General features: G+C 45.8%; 3 protein-coding genes and 1 long non-coding RNA gene across 4 annotated transcripts; 2 read left to right on the top strand and 2 right to left on the bottom strand.

The window, feature by feature from the left end:
- Positions 1 to 2,579: 2,579 nt before the first annotated feature.
- On the top strand, positions 2,580 to 3,518 carry LOC125944911 (uncharacterized). Its single transcript, XR_007466599.1, has 3 exons — positions 2,580 to 2,841; positions 2,920 to 3,120; positions 3,199 to 3,518. It is a non-coding gene; the product is annotated as an uncharacterized LOC125944911 (long non-coding RNA).
- A 5,828-nt stretch (positions 3,519 to 9,346) lies between these two features.
- Positions 9,347 to 10,650, top strand: LOC119449183 (putative nuclease HARBI1). The gene is made up of 3 exons (XM_049666688.1): positions 9,347 to 9,928; positions 10,245 to 10,311; positions 10,634 to 10,650. Exons 1-3 carry the CDS (start codon positions 9,347 to 9,349, stop codon positions 10,648 to 10,650), a joined length of 666 nt encoding a protein of 221 aa, XP_049522645.1.
- Positions 10,651 to 10,804: 154 nt separating this feature from the next.
- LOC119449182 (uncharacterized) lies at positions 10,805 to 15,814 on the bottom strand. The gene is made up of 4 exons (XM_049666325.1): positions 15,494 to 15,814; positions 14,750 to 14,950; positions 11,275 to 11,706; positions 10,805 to 10,968 (listed from the first exon to the last, which is right to left on the bottom strand). The coding sequence occupies exons 1-4, from the start codon at positions 15,765 to 15,767 to the stop codon at positions 10,907 to 10,909; spliced, it is 969 nt and encodes a 322-aa protein (XP_049522282.1). The 5' UTR covers positions 15,768 to 15,814; the 3' UTR covers positions 10,805 to 10,906.
- Positions 15,815 to 16,422: 608 nt separating this feature from the next.
- On the bottom strand, positions 16,423 to 19,850 carry LOC119449181 (uncharacterized). The gene is made up of 3 exons (XM_037712363.2): positions 19,830 to 19,850; positions 19,493 to 19,636; positions 16,423 to 16,760 (listed from the first exon to the last, which is right to left on the bottom strand). The coding sequence occupies exons 1-3, from the start codon at positions 19,848 to 19,850 to the stop codon at positions 16,449 to 16,451; spliced, it is 477 nt and encodes a 158-aa protein (XP_037568291.1). The 3' UTR covers positions 16,423 to 16,448.
- Positions 19,851 to 20,143: the final 293 nt, after the last annotated feature.

The raw sequence follows: 20,143 nt of genomic DNA, 5'->3' as shown, positions 1-20,143 counted from the left end.
GAATTTTTGTGTCGATCTCCATAGCCTTCTCAGAGGCGCTGGATGATCGAGAACCAGGCACTGAGACGCGCGTCTCAGGCCTTGGAGTTCGATTTAGCCTAGGGCCCTGCGAAACCGGGGTCTGCAGGCCCGTCTTGGATGACAATGGAGCAGCGCTGACTGCTGCTACCAAGGGGGCGGGTGGAGTTACTACTGGGCCACTGACTGTGATCCCTGTAGACCCCTGAGACCACTGTGGCGCTGCCCCCTGCCGCGCCGCACTGGCATAGGATGTTTGAGGTAAGTGCGATAGTTTTTTCCTTGCTTCATAAAAGGAAATCTTCTCTTTCACCGTGAGTGCAATTATCTCTTTTTCTTTCTTCCAGCAAGGGCAAGATCGTGAATACGCTGGATGATCTCCCTTGCAGTTTGTACAGTGTGGAGAAGCATTGCAGTTGTCTGACTGGTGATCATTGGCACTACACTTTGCACATGTTGATTTCCCTCTGCATGATTGTGAAGCATGTCCGAACCTCTGGCACTTGAAACACCGCCTCGGGTTGGGGATATACGGTCTCACGTTGATTTTGACATATCCTGCTTCAAGTGAACTAGGCACAATACTCGTAGCAAAGGTAAGTATGACATGCTTGGTGGGGATTTGTTCGTCGTTTCTTCGGAGAGTTATTCTTTGAACCTTGATTACATTTTGTTCTTGGAACCCTTCAAGGAGTTCTTCATCACTCAGATTTAAGAAATCTTCTTCTGATATCACGCCCCTGCTTGTGTTTAGAGAACGGTGTGCTGAGAGTGTGACTTTGATATCACCGATATTGGTGAGATCAGCCAGCTTTTCCACTTGGTCTTTGGTTTTGAGTTCGAGGAGGAGGTCCCCACTTGACATCTTTGAGGCCTTGTATTGTTTCCCAATTTTTTCTACGAGGCATTTCGACACTAAGAATGGTGATAGCTTTCTTACAGGAGTGGTTCCTTCACTGTGCATTACGTGGTAACGTGGGAATGTTTCTGGGTTGCTTCGAAAAGTAAAATCAAAAGTTGCTTCGGTGCGCCCTCTTTTGTTAGGGCGATCTGGAAGGGGGGGGAATGCATTTGCCATGACATTCTTTGAATATTCGGCGGCGATGGTAGCCACCCACCACCGAGCCCAACAAGGGGACGCTACGAGGTTAGGAAAATACCTGTAGACGCCAGCTATGCAACGCCGCTATAACCTAATATATGTACCCAAGATTGGATAGATACACACGGTTAACCCTTGCTGCCTGGAAAAACGAGAAGTAAACGAAGTGAGTAGAAGACAGGAAAGATTGAAAGTGAGAGGGAAAGACGAAGACTTGAGAGGGGGACAGGAAAAGGCAACTACCGATTTCCCCCGGGTGGGTCAGTCCGGGGGTGCCGTCTACGTGAAGCAGAGGCCAAAGAGGTGTGTTGCCTCCGCCGAGGGGCCTTAAAGGTCCAAACACCCGGCATCGGCTCAACCTCCAGGATCCCTCTTTCCCCGGACACGGCTAAGCCTGCGCACGGCTACACGCGGGAGGGGCCAACCCTCATGTGCTCGGGTCCGTGGTGTCGCAAACACACAAACGCCTGCTTACGCAGACGCCCCTGCGGGGTGAACAGCTTGGCTTAAGTTAGCAGGGCACCCTGTATATTAGCATCTACACAATGTTTTGCAGTTCTTTATTTTTCTCAAAGCTGTGTTACTGTCTGAAGTTTTTGCTTGAAGACTGTATCATTGACCATTTTAGTTTAATCATATGTCATTCTTACGGTACCCTTTTCAGGTAATTGCCAGGAACTATGTATGTCAAGTTTTTATTGCAGTACTATGCAACTGTGAACTTATGCGACTGTTCTGCAAGTGTTGGAGGACTGTCCATTTCAGCGTGCACTGATTGGATAGAAGTCGGAGTCAGAGGACAGCCACCATTCGTCAGCACCGGCACTCGAGCTCTAGCCAGTCAGCAAGCGCTGAAATGGGCAGTCCACTTTGTGAACACTTGTAGAATAGCCCCCCTGGCTCACATTGGCTTATGATCTAATAGCATATTTTGGCTAGAGATGATTTGATTGTCACTACTTGTGTGTTAAACTGGTAACTGTAAATCTTAGCCAGCTGTTTGAGGTACAGTGATGCCTTGCATTTTGCTTTAAGTGGACAAAGGCGTAGCTGGGCTTTTGGTGGAGCAGCCAGTGGAAATGGCCAGACGCACAACAAGCAGTGGGCCCCAGCATGTTCAAGGTAGGAATGTCGCACTTTATAATGCAGAATGCAGTTGTTGGGAACCAACAGTGCAGTTTCCACTGCACATGAATCTGTGAACTTACTCAAGTTCATAGTGGCTATATGTTGTGTGTACATTGGTTTAGGAATATTTGCTTGTGATGTCTTTTGCATTAAATTGTTAGCTGTATAAATGTTCAGCATCTGTCCAAAGTTCAGTAATATCATAAATTTTACTTTATATACTCTAACGCAGGCATGGCTCCAAATCATGATGTGGAAATTGGAATGTCCTCCAGCTTGCATTCAGCTGGAATAGGAAGCAACTGTGCTTCTTCACAAGGTATGAACTTTAATGTGGTTGAGTGATCACCAGATAATAATTCATAAGTCCCTATGCTTCACGGTATAGGAAGCATATATATCTGCAGTACTGGCGGAGATTCATTCTGCACAAAGTGTGTCTGCTGGACCAGAGGCTGTGGTAATGCCACGCTTTCACTCCATGTAGTGCCCAATTGCACTCAGTTCATTGGGTATTTGGTCTAATTGCCTTTTTATGTATAGATGATGAAGCACATGACCTGGCAGAATTTTCCCCCACTCCCGATGGCCGTGTAAGTAGGATTGTAATGTGTATGGGTAGAGCTTGCTTGCAAACATTTATATCAAATATTTTGCATTGCTTTGTTTAGTTCCATCTCTGCAAGGGGGTGAAAATCACAGCAGACCAGGCGGCAAAGATTTTAAGAAACAAGAAGGCCACGATTGTCAAACGTGATACAGCCCAAGCAATTTGGGGTCTCGAGGCATGGCCCTAAGAACAGTGAGTGGCCGATTAGTGCCTGGTGAGACAACAAAGCAGCTCACACCTGCCAAAGTTCAAGTTGTGCAAGGTGGGCTTGTTGTTTAATTGTTCCATTTCTTAATGCACATGGCATATTTTTTTCTAATCTCGTATTTTTCTTCTAAAGAATGCCTGGCCTACTGGGGCAGAACAAACAACCAGGACATTGCAGTGGCTGCCCATGGAGTGCTGAGGGTCTTAAGTGAAAAGATTCAAGATGTGAAAAAGAAGCTTAAGCTCGGCAAGGAGTAGTCTCCGAGGAGTGTAGCCTTTACTGGCAATAAAGTCTCTTCTGAAACCTTGCCTCGTTATTGCATGAGGAAGTACACGTTTTTGACTGGGAACAGCATGTTTCTCGTTTGAAATGCTCCCGACATCACACCTGCATTGCTTCTATTTCTGGCTGGAACGGTTTCCATTTCCGGGTGGATTGGCATCCATTTCCGGCCGGATGGTTCCATTTCCAGTCGGAACGGCTTCCGTTTCCGGCTGGATTGGCTTCCATTTCCAGCTGGAACGGTTCCCATTTCCAGCCAGAACGGCCCCCATTTCCGGCCGGATGGTTCCATTTCCAGCCGGAACGGCTTCCATTTCCGGCTGGATTGGCTTCCATTTCCAGCCGGAACGGCTTCCATTTCCTGCTGGAACGGTTGCCATTTCCAGCCAGAACGGCTCCCATTTCCAGCTGGATATGTTCCGGCTGGAATCGATTTCCTGTCTAATAATCCGGCCGGGACTGCAAATGCTTTCCACTTGGGAAGTATTTTACCCCACGACCCCCCTCCATCTTCACAGCTTTCCCCTTCTCCTTGCTCTCAAACATCAACACCTCAAACAGTCTCCACTAACACACGCACTAACACACAAACAGACAACACAAGAGAAAATCTGCCACAGACATTTTAATGGCCAGAGTGGACTCCCAACTCAGGGAAGAAAAGCTGGACCGAACAGAGCAATTTCTCCTTTCACTGGCAGATCACATGGACAATGTTCCAATTCGGCTCAGGGCCCAGTGCAAGGTGCACCTATTGGAAGTGCTTATGCATTACCAAGCGGGACAAATCCCAACCATGCTGAGTCCCGGAGTAGGCCCACTTTTGCGGCATCACGATGCTAATTAGTGTGCATGCACATGAAGGTAATAAATAAATGTGTGTGAAAATACTCTTCTGTGTGCCGGAGTTCTGTCTACAATTTTCATGTACTAGACACATTGGGTCCACACGGATCACTAAACTAGAGCTTCATTGCAACTTCAGTATGCAGACCATATTGAATGCACCATTTATTCATTCCTACTGCAATTCCCATTAGGAAATTTAGCAGTATGGAAAACATGCATCATGATCATCGGCCTATATTTTATGTCCACTGCAGGACGAAGGCCTCTCCCTGCGATCTCCAATTACCCCTGTCTTGCGCTAGCGTATTCCAAATTTCCTAACTTCATCATCCCAATCTGGTTTTCTGCCGACCTCGACTGCACTTCCCTTCTCTTGGTATCCATTCCGTAACCCTAATGGTCCACTGGTTATACATCCTACGCATTGCATGGCCTGCCCAGCTCCATCTCTTCCGCTTAATGTAAACTATAATATCGGCTATCCCCGTTTGTTCTTTGATCCACACCGCTCTCTTCCTTTTTCTTAACGTTAGTCCGAAGATTTTTCGTTCCATCGCTCTTTGTGCTGTCCTTAACTTGTTCTCGAGCTTCATTGTTAACCTCCAAGTTTCTGCCCCATATGTTAGCACCGGTAGAATGCAATGACTGTACACTTTTCTTTTCAACGACAGTGGCAAGCTCCCAGTCAGGATTTGGCAATGTCTGCCGCATGCACTCCAACCCAATTTTATTCTTCGGTAAATTTCTTTCTCATGATCAGGGTCCCCTGTGAGTAATTGACCTAGACAAACTTTACAGACTCTAGAGACTGACTGGCGATCCTGAATTCTTGTTCCCTTGCCAGGCTATTGAACATTATCTGTCTTCTGCATATTCATCTTCAACCCAATTCTTACACTTTCTCAATTAAGGTCCTCTATCATTTGCTGTAATTTGTCTCCATTGTTGCTGAATAGGACAATGTCATCTGCAAACCAAAGGTTGCCGAGATATTCGCCGTTGATCCTCACTCCTAAGCCTTCCACGCATATAGCTTACTAGATCAAGTAATAGAAGATTACAGCAAGGACATCCATTACAGTAAATGTGACACAAATGTACCTGGTGTTTCACGTAACTTGAGCCAAAGATTTCAAAAAGCAGTAAACCGCAGCTGGGTGTATGCCAACAGTATATTGTTTGCTGTTATATTCCACTTAAGTAATATGATTAAGAAAAAATCTAATATTCACTTTAGGCTCAAGAGTGTTATTTTTTAGATGTAAAGGAACATCTGATCCAGGTTTTTATTGCAACAAGGAAGCCAGCGAAATGTAAAAACAATGTGACTGCATTCCCAATATCCTGTTAAGATAAAAAGAATAGCAATAAACTATTTGGCTTGTAAAAATAATTTATTTTCAGGCACAGAACGAGATTGTCATTTGCTGCAGCCTCAATGCTGCTAGAGTGCTCGTATAAAACCAACCGTCCATACAAAATAAGGAAACGTGACACTAACACATGTAATACACTAATGAAAATGCTGTTTAGATTTCTAGGATAATTTTCAGGGTTTGCTACATTTTGGGAATGCACAATTTTCACTTTTGTCAGTGGCGCCATAAGCTTTTGAAGTAACACTACATTTCAACAGCTGTCAAGTTTACTGTGTAGTTGCGATACAGCCCCTTTAAGATGATGGAGCTTGAGAATTTCAAAGGCCACTATTGAATGCGAGGGCCAACACTAGAAGCAGTAGCGCTGCAATCGAGTTTCAGAGCTCCGCTCGGGAGGTGGCCGCAGTGGTGGTCATGCGAACTAGTGGCGCTGCAATCGCGTCTTCTGTCACTTCTGGATTCATTTCCGTGGTGCTGGTTCGTATGTTGCTACTGCGGTCGTGTTGTTGGTGTCGTGTGACGTGTGGCAGTTGTTCCGATTAAAAGTTTAACGCAGAAGTGTTTCGGCGTCTTATAACAGGAAGAAGTTATGTATACGGTCCTGCTTTGCCAACGGCTGCTCAAGCGGCCAGATGCAACGTAATGCTGATACTCACTATTTCTTTCGCACCGCGACAACGGCAGAGTTTTATATATGGAAACACATGCTAGGCTGAAAGAATGGCTCACAGATAAGTGTGCCGTGTGCAAACATTATGTTGAGGACTATTATCTATATTTCCATTCTTGAATACAAAAATATATTGATTCCTCGCGGAAAATATGGACACTGGTTCACAGCGCGATTCCACAACTAAATTACCATATATTGCCAATTACAAGTCGACATAACTTTTCATAAAATCACCTTCCGAAGTTCGGTGGTCAACCTATAATCGGAGTCGGACTATACGCAGAATCATAAAGTCAACTTATCTGTAGGGTCGAAAGTAGTTTCAATCGAGCTGCGGATAGTATCACGCCATGCATGTAAAATTCCGCAATAGCTATCAGACATGGTGCGAAAGCAGACTGCTTAAAAAAAGAGGAATTTATCTTGGGATAAGCCCTAAAGTTTTGTTTTCATACGACAAACACTTTGTTGACGAACTGTGGGTGTTCCACAGAAATGCTGGCAGCACCGTGTAGGCTGGCAACGCTTCGCAGGGAACTAAACCACGTGACATGCTCTATCTTAGCGTGCACTGGTACACGCCGTTTTTTTCGCAAACCCAAGTCAGCACGATACCCTGCCGTTGAGGAGGTGGTTCCAGATTGGGTTCAAGACCAGATAAGCAAGAGCCTGAGTGTTTGCTACGCTGATATTGAAGCTAAAGCACGTACTGTCGCGCAGGATATGTGCATCCCGCGAATCGAGTTCAAAGTATCCAAGAAATGGGTCACGAACTTCATAAAACGGAACGGCCTGAGCCTAAAACGACACACGACCCGGTCTTCATGAACACATCTCAAAGCCAAGAAATGTGATGCAAAAGTGAAGTTCAAGAAAAAAATTATTAGGAGCTTGAGTGTCGGCAGGCACTTCGGCGGATTGAAGCTTGCAGTGATGTGCTTCAGGTTCAAACCAATTGTGCTTGCAATATTGCTGTGCTTCCCTTCGAAATATGCGCTACTGACGACGCTCAACAAGCTCACGATCGTGATTTTGCCTTCGATACTCTGAAAGCTTGAATTTATTGAGGATTACGTCACACAATAGTGATATGTGGATCGTTTTACATGAGGCAACCCGTAGGTGGTCATCTTTTGATTTATGGAAACTGTTGTGACCGTGAAGAGTATCACACCGAACACAACCCTCAAGCAATTACAAAAACATGTATGGACAATAATATGAAGAAAAATGCCTGTGGCTTCAAATGTATGTAGTTCTTGACTCCCCCAAGCCTCGATCTTCGCAGAGATATGAGGTCATTGAAAACCATCCTGAGGTATCCACTGTTATTGAACGCATACAGAATTAAACATTAATTTATCCCACACGAGTGAAATCTGGAGTAGCCCGGTCAGGTTGGCGAAATCATTTATGTGTGTGCATTTGCATGTGATGATTCGTAATCGTTGACATATGAGTAATCAAGTTTTATATGATCATGCGCTGATCATGCGCATGCACTTGAGAAAAAGAAAAAAAAGAATGATAAGACGACCGTTTACAAACACGTGCACATGACCCGCCAGAAAAAAAGAAAAGCAAAATTACTTTGTAAAAAGGTTGCACAAATAAATAAAGGACGTCGCAATGTAAAGCTGCCAATTAGGTTCGTAGAAAAGACCTATGAATGTTCAGTTGCGAAAACAGTTCTTGCCACTTCCCTGCCAACCACAATGAACGTACATCTTATATGTGTGAGTGAGATGTAAAAAGACATGCTTGAATTAATCAGACCAAAATGCAGAACAAACTTGAATTGAAAACAACAAAGCATCCATGCTACTTCAGTGGTGCAGTATTGCATCCTGCCAGGACACACTTCCCGCAGTACTGCTGAAATAATCAGCATAAATTTCCCTGACATGCCGAGCCTGTTTGGGCAAAATTGCGTGCCTGGGTGCGAGCCACTTGCAAAGGTGGCTGTACTAGCTGCTGACGCCAGTGGCCAGACCGTCGGAGCCCAAAGCCATTGATGGAATCCGAATATCCAGGGCTGCAGTATGCATCGTCACCCTCTGCGCTCCTATGCATAAGGAAATTGTGCAGCACACAAAGGGCTTTAACAACCTCTTCGGCATTCTTGGGATTTTCGCCCATTGTCCTCTCGAGAATCCTCCAGCGTGTCACGAGGATTCTGAAGGCGTTCTCTGCACACCTCCTGTATGATGCAAGAAAAACAAGTGTTCTACACATTGCCCTCTTCAGTCCTTTGAAATATTGCTAAGACATCTTTGTGAAACTGCTAGTCTAGGCTGTTGTGGTACAGAAGAAGCAAAAAACGAAGTTAAAACACTGAGCAGAAGTCGCGCAAACTTGTTACACCTGCTGGTCTCACTGACTAAGTCTCAATGGGTATAAAACCCGAGAAACTAGTAGTGAAATTAAAAGTTGGGAAAGACATGGCATTTTATGCATTTATCCTTTCATCTGCACACAAACTACATTTTATGCATTTATCCTTTCATCTGCAGACAAACTACTGGCAGTTCATTTGTGATAGAAAGTTCTCGTACAGAGTGACGTGACAAGACACCTGCCCTATTATCGCTACATTTAAGGAAAATTTTCATTTGCTTAATGTGGGTCTTACTGCATGAAGGTTTCCTAAGGTCAGAGAGGTAACAGCCCTGTCACACAGACTTCTGTGAACTTCTTTTAACTCCATCTTCATCGCAAGAGAGATGCGCACAGTGGCACATGATAGCATTTTCGCTAAGTGCTTTATCAATTCAATGCACACTATGATTCAATGTTTCCCTTTAGTGTCCATTTAAAATAGTTTTACGCCTGACCAAAGGGGACATTTTTGTCTGTACATAAGCAAAATGGCACCTAATGGGGCCATGGCAGCGTCTGTTAAATGCCTCTTACCGCCGTATTCACAAACCAACCTAACCCTTATCTTTAGCGTTCCTTACCTTATCGGCTCCTTACCGCGTTTCAAAAACAGACCTTACACTTAGCGGCTCCCTTTAGCCCAACTTTAAGGTCACGAAGAGGGCGCCTCCTTAAGGCAGCATCTGAGGTAGCTTAACGGCTCCTTATCCAATCCAACATGGCGGCGTGCTACGACGACAGCTTCAGCGAGTTCGTCGATTTTGTAAACCGTGCAAAAGAAATGGACAACGAAGCGTATAGTTTTGTGCGGCCGTTGCAGCGGAACCTTAGGGATCGCCAGAATCCCATGGAGTTTTACAGTGACCAGGAGTTTTTAGCCAGGTACCGCTTCTCAAAAGCTACTGTGCTCGAACTACTGACCATGTTGCCGCTGCATCAGAACACGGACGGACGTGGTTGCCCTGTGCCACCGCTGTTGCAACTGCTGGTGACACTTCGTTTCTACGGCGCGGGAACTTTTCAGATTGTCTCAGGCGACCTAGTTAATGTGTCGCAGCCAACCGTTTCCCGTGTTGTCACACGGGTGTCGAAAATGATTGCTGCAACGCTGTTCCCTGCGCTTGTGAAGTTCCCCGATGCAGGGAAAATGCATGAGGTCATGCACCAATTCTACATCAAGGCAAAGTTTCCGAGGGTGACTGGTTGCATTGATTGCACCCACGTGCGTATCAAAAGTCCAGGCGGAGACGACGCCGAGGTATTCCGCAACAGGAAAGGATATTTCTCCTTCAATGTGCAGGTAAGTGCAATATGTTCATAACCGTCAGAATGCGTACAGAGACGTGAAAAAAAAAAAACGCCTTTTTACGTAGTATAAGTATGCGCTACTTGAAATAGCTTAGTGATTAGAAGCGTAGCGGATTAGGCGAGTTTTTGCGGCATGATCTTGTCTACCAGCGTAACCCTGGTTGATTAAACAGGGGAAAAAAAAAAAAAAACACGACGAGGCAAATGCGAGAATGTCTCTGTCGCGTTTTATTTTATTGTTTTCGTGTTCACTCGGAGTGGCGCTAAATACGTGTCTCTGTTCTATTTCCCCCCATTTACTCAACCAGACGTGCGCTAAAGACAAGATCCTGCCGGACAGCCGTACCGGCAATACAGTTGCTGTACCGCTGCACGGTAAAGTGGTTACTGTAGTCCTGCTTTTTTTACCTGCGTCGGCCTCTCATTGCAATGGTAATACGCAGCAGAGAATACAACTGTGCGACGTCGCGGGTGCATCAGGTCGCGAGCTGCATTAAGCTCAATCTCTGCTTCAATTTTTATCTCAGACAGAAAATTATTTTCATCCACTGACGTTCAAATACAAGATTTAAGAGGAACTCGACTGCTATATATTACAAACATTGTTACTAGACTGCATATAAACAGCTTGGAAAGTCTGCAGGTAACAACAGCTGCAAAAAAAATTCATGTTCATTCTTTTTTGGAATGTTTGCAGGCAATCACAGGACCTGAACTCCAATTTTTCGATTTAGTTGCAAGCTGGCCGGGTTCTGCACATGACAGCAGGATTTTTGACAACAGCAATGCAAGAGTACGTTATGAGGAAGGGGATGTACCTGGCGTACTCCTCGGCGACATGGGGTATGCTTGCCGGCCATACCTTATGACGCCGCTAAAAGATCCTGGAGGCAAAGACAGCCCGGAGTACAGGTGTGTATGGATGGTCACAATAATATACAGCCAGTACATGAAAATATGTAACATCTCTTTATTTAGGTATAACAAGTCCCAAATCCGGACCAGGAACACCGTCGAAAGGGCTTTCGGCATCTGGAAAAGAAGATTTCCATGTCTTGATATGAAGCTACAAATAGAAACAACTTCTGTCATTGTCATCACGGCATGTGCAGCTCTGCACAACTTTGGCCGGAACCGTCCAAGTGATGAACTGCCACCCGACACATGCAATGATCAGCAGCCCTCCCCAGCTTTACAACCCCAAGGACCACAGCCCGTTGACTCGGCGAGTGGCTTCAGAACTCGAGCACGCATTATTCAGCAATATTTTTCCTAAAATGTGGCAGAGCAAACAGGGCATGCATATTGAAAATAAAAAAATTGTGCCATTTTACTTACTTGCTTTTTTCACGGCATCTATTTTCAGCATTAGCAGCTCGAGCTTAGCCTTTTTGCTAGCACAGTCAAGCTCATGCATTTGTTTTGATTGCCTCATATGGAGAGCATGTTCAGCTCTCATCAGCTTCATCTTGAGCAAGTGCTCCCTCGTCTTTCGTTTATTATCTTCCTCAACGCTGCTAAGGCGGGCGCTAAGCTCTTCTTCAACAGCTGCCCTCTTTGCGAGCGTTCTGCGTTGCACAGGAGCTGGGTTTTGTGGGGTAGCCTGTAACGGGGAAGCCAGTGGTGGGACAGCAGGTTGCAGGTCAGCTGGCCCTCCTTGTGCCGATAGCTCGACCTCAGCTGTGGTGGCTCCATTTTGTGCTTGGATGCACACCACCTCGCTGCTTTCATCATTCGGGCTTGCAGGGAGATCCCACTCATAGATGCTGTCTGTGAAAACATTTGTAATTGTTAGCTTTGAACACAACTCATGATCACCATATGCATAAAGACTGACTATGCGTGAACACAAATTTTTCTTGCACTACAGTGGGCAACTACGAGCACTTGCGACACTGTACCTTGTCTAGTTCACAGTATTAAGGACTGTAAAGAATTGGTGAATATGTATGTGCTTTATGAAATGCAATAAATATTTCACGTTACAGCCCATCTATTTCTATTTTTTACTCATACAATGGTAATCCAGTTGAAGCAATTCACTGCCTACCCCTGTTGAAATCCTTAAAACACACAGCAGGAATGGGAGTACATTCCTGGGATTTCCTTACGCTGGCTCCTTTGCTAGTTACCTAAGAGGTAAGGTTGGCTGGTGGTATTCATACTTCACTGCACAAGGCAGTGTTGCCAACAACAGTGCACCCATTTACCGATTTGAGCTCGGTGCTGTAATGTATGAAGCCCTACAGCCTAGTGACAGCTTTGTTTTCCACAGCGACTTACACAGTGCGGAGCAGGTAACACATGCGCTATACTAGTGGAAGGATTATGTGCATTTCAAGTACACGCCTCGTGGTTATCACAGTGCAATAATGAACGGAAGCTACCAGGAGGGAGCAATCATTGTCAACACATCAAATGTTTGGACAGCGTGCATACAAGTGTTGTGAGCCACTTGTTCGGCTAAATGTAAGTAATAAACCTGCTAATTTATTTTGTCTGCTACAAACAGACTACGATGAAAGCATGTGCGACACCATGAGTATGAACATGCACATATGATCCCTGCATGAACACAAAGGAAGAGGTTACAATGCTCGAGCAGCAAAAAAAAAAAAAAAAGAAATATTGAAATTGACGACGTTGTGCCAGTGTTCAAGCCTATGCAGCACAGAATCAAGATATCACGAAATCAAAACATCAACACTCGCATGCATTAACCAGTGCAAAATATGCATGAAGCCACCTTGTACGTTTTTTCTTTCAGGATATAGCAGTGAAGTGTTTGTTGTTTTCGAGATCCATGTCGATGCTCTCACGGTTCGTGCAGAGAGGTGAGCATGCGAGCTATGCGTTGGAAAGTGTTGGGAATGGAGACCCGCAGTTTCATAGTATGTGCAGTGTTTGGGTGACCACTACAGATCCCACATTGTGGCAGAGGCTCTGTTACTTGTCCCCATATAAAGGTGTTGTCTAGCTGGTGTATGCAAGGTGTTTATTTGTGCTTAGTTGAGTGTGCCCTCTCGTCTGGTAAGGTGTGGGCTGAGAGTTGAAAATTGTGTTCCGTGTTCTCTGTATGGTGCTAGTGTGGGCATTGTGGGAGCCTTGTGAAAGGTTCGACCTGAGCATGGGATGGAGGGGGCCCAGCGCAGTGCTTCTCGGGCGAGCAGGTTAGCCCCTTCATTGCCATCCATTCCCGCGTACCCCGATATCTAGATCACCTGAGTGGGCGGGTGCAGCTGTTTGTGGATTGCTTCACAGTAATCTTTGGGAAGTTGTCCTCTGAATTATGCGGCAGGCTTTCATCGAATCTGTAAATATGATACATTTCTTCAAGGTGATTGGGGTGAGTTTAATTGCCTTGATGATGGTGGCAAGCTCCACCCACTGTGGTCCCATCTTTTTGATAGTGTGCGTGTGAATAATTGTGCAGTGATGATAGGTAATTGCTATGGCTGCAGCGCTGTTGCTGATGGCAGCATCTGTGTACAGGTATGTACACCAATGTACAGTATTAGCGTACATGTGTTGGCTCGTTGAATGTACTTGCTATTGTACATGATGCACTGTTCTCTGCGTTTTTTGTTTCGTTGGGGGTCCATGTACCGGGATAGGGGGGCTATTGTGAATAATGCTTGAGCACTTTTGCCGAGCGTGCTTGTAGCAAACAGTGGGGTGTCACTGTGTTTGAAACCCAGCATTTGCACGATTCTTCTGCCTGATGTAGTACTGTTCAGTCTAATTTCCTGCCTGTGTTCGTGCTGATAAGCTTTTCTAGGGTGTTATGGTTCCTTGTCTAGAAGCTCAGTACTTGTGTTGGTTGGCACTCTCATTACAAGTTCGGTGGCTTTGCGAATGAGGTTGTTGAGCTTGCTGTGGTGTGCCTTTGAGAGGTTAATGTATGGTGCGTGATAGCGAAGGTGATGAGCAGTAAGGCATCATGCAGCCGCAGCATGTCTGTCTCATGAAGCCCTTGGTGGTGATCAGAATGCACAGCACCATGTTCAAGACCTGTTCACGTTGCTTTAGCAAGTGCTGAACAGTGGCCGTACCCACTCCATCTCGCTGCATGTGTAGGCCCAGTACTTTGATATTATGCATTTGTGGAATATATTATCCTTTGTTGGTGTAGAGTGATGGGTGGGGGTCTCCAGTGCGTGGTGTGCACAAGCAGCTCCAACTTTTCCAGGGAGCCCGCCAAGCCAATGCTCGCAGCTGCCACTTGGGCTGCATTTATCGTGCGCATTGCACGGTGTCCTCTATTTTCCCCGGAGAGCCTTTGTTGATCCGTATGGTTATGTCGTCGGCATACAGTGTGTAATGTATGTCTGGTATGAGGAGTAGCAATGTGTATGCGACACATTGCTAAGTTGAACCGTGTTGGTCAACGCATACCGCAAGGAGCACTGCTCCTGGCGGTATGCTTTTTTGCAGGTGTGGGTACGTGTCATATCACCAATTTTGAGGATGTACGTACGGTGTTGGAAAAAGACTAGCATGTAGTTGTATATCTTGGTGCCACAGTTGGTGGAAGAAAGCACCACAAGCATGGCATCGTGGGTAACGTTGTCGAAGGCTTTCTTCAAATCTATGGCCAAGATTGCTTAAAGTTGGGAGTTGCTGGGTTATTTGGTGATATCTTCATGTATCTGGAGGAGACCTTATGCAAGCTGTTAAGTGTTTACAGGGTTGCCTCTCTGGATGAGAGATGTTGGTACAACTCCTTTGCACATCTATGCTCGTCCAGCACATTATGATCAACCACTCCCCCCCCCCCCCCCCAAAAAAAAAGCTGTCCTTGCAATGTACATACCATTGGGCGATTCAAGCGTCTCCACTTGCATCGGCTGCAGCAACGTGACGACACTCGGGGTACTCTGTGATCGGGGTGTGACTGCGTGGCGCCCACGGTCGCTGTCAAAGGGGTTCTCCACCCGCGTCGACATGTGCGATGCGACAGCCCCAACTCGCTCCAACTCGTCTGTAAGCTGGCTAGCTGGCGCACAGCCGCCTCCTGAAAAGACAGCACGAATTTGCGTTATGCCCCAATCATTCCTGAATTACGTGCAGACGGCTACCGTCGCGCTATACATCAAGAGCGTGACATGCTTTAGTCATTACTTTTGCGATATTTTGCGTGGATGGCAGGGAACGCATCACCGTCTACGGGCAGCAGCAAATTTGGCGACAGGCTGGTCTGGACCCGAGCTCGTGTTTACAGGAAACGCGCGCTTGCGCCCAGGCCGGCCTCGACTTGGCATAGGTCAAATCACGGCCACGCAGGAAAGCTATAGAAGTGCGTGCTTCGGCTCGAGAGCGCAACATGCACTTCCTAAGAAGAAGAGAAGAAAAAAAAAAAGGGCCTCGACGCAAGATGCGAGCTATCGTATGTGTCATATTTCACCGAAGCAACTTATAACGGCACGGCGACAGAACTGACACGGCTGAGCCGCAACAGAATACATCAAGGAGCCTCAGCATTATCCGCAAAATGTAGTTTTACTAGGAATCAGCGAAAGTAGCGAGCAGCGAAAACAGAGAGAGAGCAGGAGCTCACCTGTCGTAAACACTTCCTTCATGTCGTCGGCCTTTCCTTTTCTCCACTTTTCTTTCAAATTGTCCCAGCATTTGCGAAGTTGAGCCTCAGTTCGAAATCGAACATCGGGCCGGCAGTTGTATTCGTCGGTGATCTCCTTCCATGTCTTCTTTTTTTTATCCAAGGAGACTCCGTCCGTCCGTTTGTTCTCCACGATCGTTTGGTACTTACTGACGAGATTAATTAGCACGCTTCTTTCCTCTTCACTAAAATTTACCCTCTTTTTTCCGTCCATTACACCTTTTTTCGCTAGAAATTAATATTAAGAAAAGTGCGCAACACAGCTAAGAAATAAAGAGCAAGGAAAGAGATAAAGTACAAATAACAAAACGTGCGAGCGGACGGTACAAACCAAACGAACACAAGAAAAGGCACGACATGAAATTTTAGCAAGCCTGTTATTGTGACGGCTACGCTGCACGGTGGCCAGCTGAAAGTAAGGTTGAGTCAACAACGGGCTAACTGACTGTTTAACGTTAGGTGTGCTTGCTTGTAGGAATGGTGGAGCACAGTTTTATTAATGTCTTGTCATAAAAATAAATTATACGCACGTGCACAGAAGATTCAAGCGTAAAAGTGTGCATAGCCTCGCTCCCATGTCACACGCTTATTCGGATAAGGGCGCCTTTCGTAAGGTGCCCTTAAAATGTGACAAGGTGGATTTTTGAAGCGCTCCTTTACCTTTTCTCACACTTTAAGTTCTCCTTACGAAAGGCTGGCTTTACGTGTAAGGAAAGGAGCATTTGTGAATACGGGGGTTAGTGTTGTTGTGAAATGGCCACAACTTTAAGGTCAAGCTCCAGTAGGAAGTCTCGTGCACCTTTATCTCAAAAGGGTTCATGGCTTATCTGGTGAGAGGAGTACAAGGGTGAGGCTTTGAAAGAGTTTAAGAGAGTTCCAAGAGTTTTAGAGAATTTCACCTTGCTCTGCTCAGGCGGTAATGGAAGATCCGCTTCTTGTCCTCAAGCTCTCGTCCAGGATATGGTCTCAGGAAGTCTGGCCGGAGCTGAAAAGCCTCGTCACCAACAAACACACATGGAGCTTGCTGCATGGTGTTTGGCAGTGCCAAGCTTCTCGGAAGTTGCAGATGGCCTTGCTCCAAGCGCTGCCCAAACTGCGACTGCTGGAGGACTCCGCCATCGCTCTGCTTGCCATAGGCGCCAATGTCCACGACCACAAACTTGTAGTCACTATCGACTATGGCAAGGAGAACGATGGAGTACGTGCCCTGTAAAAATAGTCCATTTAAGAAGTATGCGGGGCATTGTTAAATTATGCATTGTGTGATTTAGGACAAAGCTTTGATATTCTTTCTAGATGGCTTATAAATATGGCTGTGCAGATATTGGAAATGTTGAACAAGAATTGAAGTCTTTGGTATTCGAATCGAAAGCTCACAATTCGAAACGACTGAATATCCATATTCTCTTCAAATATAAGGGATACATTATTGCAGTCAAGTGGTGACTCTTCTTAATGATTTTTCCACAGGAGATTCAGTTCCTGCACAAAGGCTAATGACCAGCTTCTGAGCAAATTCATAGAGCACATAACTTCTGCTCAATATTTCCAGTCTTTCAATAAGCATGCCTCACCTCTAGGGAGACTACAAATTTGTCGTCTGGAGCTAAGCAATCTAGGTATTACTTGGTTAATGTCACCAGGGTCTCCCAGACAGATATAGGGTGTGTGGACTGAGCTCAATCTGCAAGGCGGCAATGGCATTGTTGGGGCAGCCAACGTTACTAGACTAGCTTCAATTGCAAAACTTGGCGGCGCTGTGCGGAAATGCCACCTGCCCACATTTTCATGGCACTGCCGTCGCACCCAGCTTCACTTCCCCACTAGCCGGCTACGCAAACTGGCTGGACGAAACACGCAGTGCAGCGTTGGTGTATTCTGTGGTTGGTTGTTGACGGCAGATTTCGGGAAGCATGTCATCCGCAAAACTCTCTCGGGAAGCATGTCATCCGCAAAACTCTAGCCTTCACCGCGTTTGTTAAAGATATTAGCAGACGATGGCGACGTGCTGCGTTCCTGACTGCAACAAGTGGCTATCGAATGATGTCGACAGTTCAGCACACCACTTGTGTGCTCCCAGCAATGCGACACTTGGCTCAGCATTCAACAGAGCGATTCCTCGTGCCGACCGGGAACTCTCTGCGAAATCCATGGTGTGTGATTTACACTTTCATGAGCAGGACATCTTAAAGTGTTTGTGCATATTATCAATGGACAGACAGTTGAGGTGCCACGAGACAAGTGGACACTTGCCGAGGGTGCGGTGCCAAAAGTGTTCTCGAACGTTCCCTCAAATCTGTCAAACCAACCGGGGGGAAAAAAACGCAAACGAAGAGATATGTTTGGTGACCTGTTCTGGGCCACCTTAGAAGAGCTGTCAGAGAATACGCTGAGTCGTGTTGGGCGCCCCTTGCGCTTTCAGGAACTGAGTGCAAGCATAATTAAATTCTTAACAGCGGTGCTGTTGAAGCTTTTGGCTTCCCTGCGTAATATTTGCAAAAACTCGCCTAGCGATGACATCACTGCACACAGCTGCGCCTCGCATCACCTTGCGATAGCCAAACAATAGCTAATAAATAATCGATTCATAAACAATAACTTTGGGAAAATGCTGGGGATGACTTGGTAGTTATTAGCCTAGCCCAAATTACGTTAATTTTTATTTAGTCACGTGCATGCTTACACGCATACCTTGCAGGAACCTTGCATAAAAATGCATTCTTAGGAAGGTTCCTGCAGCAGCGGCAGGGATCCAGTCTTGAAGTAAAGGCAGCGAGAAAACATGCCAAGCTGCTGTAGGTGGAGTTGGTTTCCACGTAGGCCCAAATCATTTGCCTAGATTTTGTCTCTTCTGACAGTTTAAGTCTTAGCTATATATAGGGGCATACAGTTGTTTTTTACTTCATTTTATTTAATGAAGCGTTCATTGGTTTAAAAGAAAGTTGTGCTGTTATTTTTGTGGATAAGAAATTTGGTCTCGCTAGCTGGCGTATAACTGCCCCAGACCAAAGTGTTAAGTAAGTAAAAGCAGCGAGGAAAACGTGCCAAGCTGCTGTATGGGAAAGGTAAACTGCGTGAAAGGTTTAGGTGGCAGGAAGAAACACAAGACACTTAAAAACGAAGCTTCCTGCGCTTCGTTGCATGCATTTCTTCCTATCGTGCAGTTTACCCTTCTTTCAGTATGAACCAACTAGCCCGATATATCTTATTGCTGTAGGTGGATACTGCTTTCGCATGGTATCACTATTTCGGACTACTAGGGAGAACGCCAGCTAGCGTGAAACATGCGCAAGCTGCCCTTACGCATGAGCTCAAGGCTGCGGCAAGGCGTCTGCAGTGGAGCGCGATGGAACGGCGCCGCCATCTGGCGGCGCCCATGGTGTGGGGACAGCGGCGGTAAGCGCATGGGCGGAGAGTTTTTACAACTGAAGCTAGTCTAGTAACGTTGGGGGCAGCCACGCTATATTACTGGTTGCGTCAGTCGTGCAGGCTGTCGGACAGATACTGGAGATACCCGGCAAACTTCTCATAACATGTGTTGGACCCACCCAGTAGACTTGATACATCAGCTCAGACACAGGATTGTTTTGTCTGAGTACCGTGGCAAAGGGTCATCAGAGCTGCGAGGCATCACGGTGAAGTTTGCCATGTGCGTCCGCAACAGCCATTAAAGAAGCCTAGCTATCAGTATGATGGCTAGGTTGTATTCTTCTCCATATGTAATCTTATCAAGCACCCTCTGCCTGTATTAATGAGGCACTAGTGTAATGTTAAGATGAAGTCATGGATGTCGCTTGCTACATAAAAACAGTACTGTAATATTTTGCACATTATTTACAATACACTGCCAGTGTTACAGACGCACAGATTGCCTGAGTAAAACAATAAAACAGCAACAGCATGAGGCTGCCAAAGTGTATGCTAAAATACTAAACTTACCTTATAATTAAAATACATTGTGCCGGAGTTCTTGGGTCGCTTGATGTGGACATGTTTGCCATCAACGGCACCAATGCAGTTTGGGAACTGCCATGTGCGGCCGAATCCTTCCGCAGTGCGCAGCCATGCAGCAACGTCTGGCTTCTGAATTGAATTGAAGCAAATAGAGTTTGGTCATATCACAGTCTTCATAGTGCACAGCCTACGTTTAGGCAAGTTAGTACAGATGAATCATGACATAAATGACACAAGTCCTTGGTTGGACTGTAGCGTCCACCGGCATTCACTTGAGCAGCAATACAATAAATTAGTCTCTGTGCCAGAGCAAACGACTCACATTAATCTGCAGGGCAACCATTCCTTTTACCACTCAATGAGACAGGTAATGACCTGCCACTGTGGATCAACAATATATGCAAAGGTGTACAAGTTATCTGCATTCTCTTTTGAACTGCACACAACAGATGATGACATAAGAAACAATAAGAGCGCCGTCTAACAATTGAGGATCCTCGGTTGTTTGTTAGCATCTATGGTGTGTGCTTTGCATTCTGGCATACTCATTCGCTATGCGCTGAAGCACAAAGGCTCCAAAAGTTTCTGGTGAAGTTTGTGCTTGTTTTCTTACATGGCTCAGGAGTAACACCAAAA

Source organism: Dermacentor silvarum, chromosome 4 (assembly GCF_013339745.2).
Source record: "Dermacentor silvarum isolate Dsil-2018 chromosome 4, BIME_Dsil_1.4, whole genome shotgun sequence".
Classification (NCBI taxonomy): Eukaryota; Metazoa; Arthropoda; class Arachnida; order Ixodida; family Ixodidae; genus Dermacentor; species Dermacentor silvarum.
This window is presented reverse-complemented; position numbering and strand designations above follow the sequence as displayed.

Excerpts from the sequence above, each read along its gene's own strand:
- LOC119449183 (XM_049666688.1), top strand. The coding sequence starts at position 9,347 with ATGGCGGCGTGCTACGACGACAGCTTCAGCGAGTTCGTCGATTTTGTA. Across the intron at positions 9,929-10,244 it reads ATTTCTCCTTCAATGTGCAG|ACGTGCGCTAAAGACAAGAT; the intron begins GTAAGTGCAATA and ends TTACTCAACCAG.
- LOC119449182 (XM_049666325.1), bottom strand. The coding sequence starts at position 15,767 with ATGGACGGAAAAAAGAGGGTAAATTTTAGTGAAGAGGAAAGAAGCGTG. Across the intron at positions 14,951-15,493 it reads GAAGGAAGTGTTTACGACAG|GAGGCGGCTGTGCGCCAGCT; the intron begins GTGAGCTCCTGC and ends CTGTCTTTTCAG. Across the intron at positions 11,707-14,749 it reads GACGCTTGAATCGCCCAATG|ACAGCATCTATGAGTGGGAT; the intron begins GTATGTACATTG and ends ATGTTTTCACAG.
- LOC119449181 (XM_037712363.2), bottom strand. The coding sequence starts at position 19,850 with ATGGTTGCCCTGCAGATTAAT. Across the intron at positions 19,637-19,829 it reads TGGTTGCCCTGCAGATTAAT|AAGCCAGACGTTGCTGCATG; the intron begins GTGAGTCGTTTG and ends AATTCAATTCAG. Across the intron at positions 16,761-19,492 it reads CAATGTATTTTAATTATAAG|GGCACGTACTCCATCGTTCT; the intron begins GTAAGTTTAGTA and ends CTATTTTTACAG.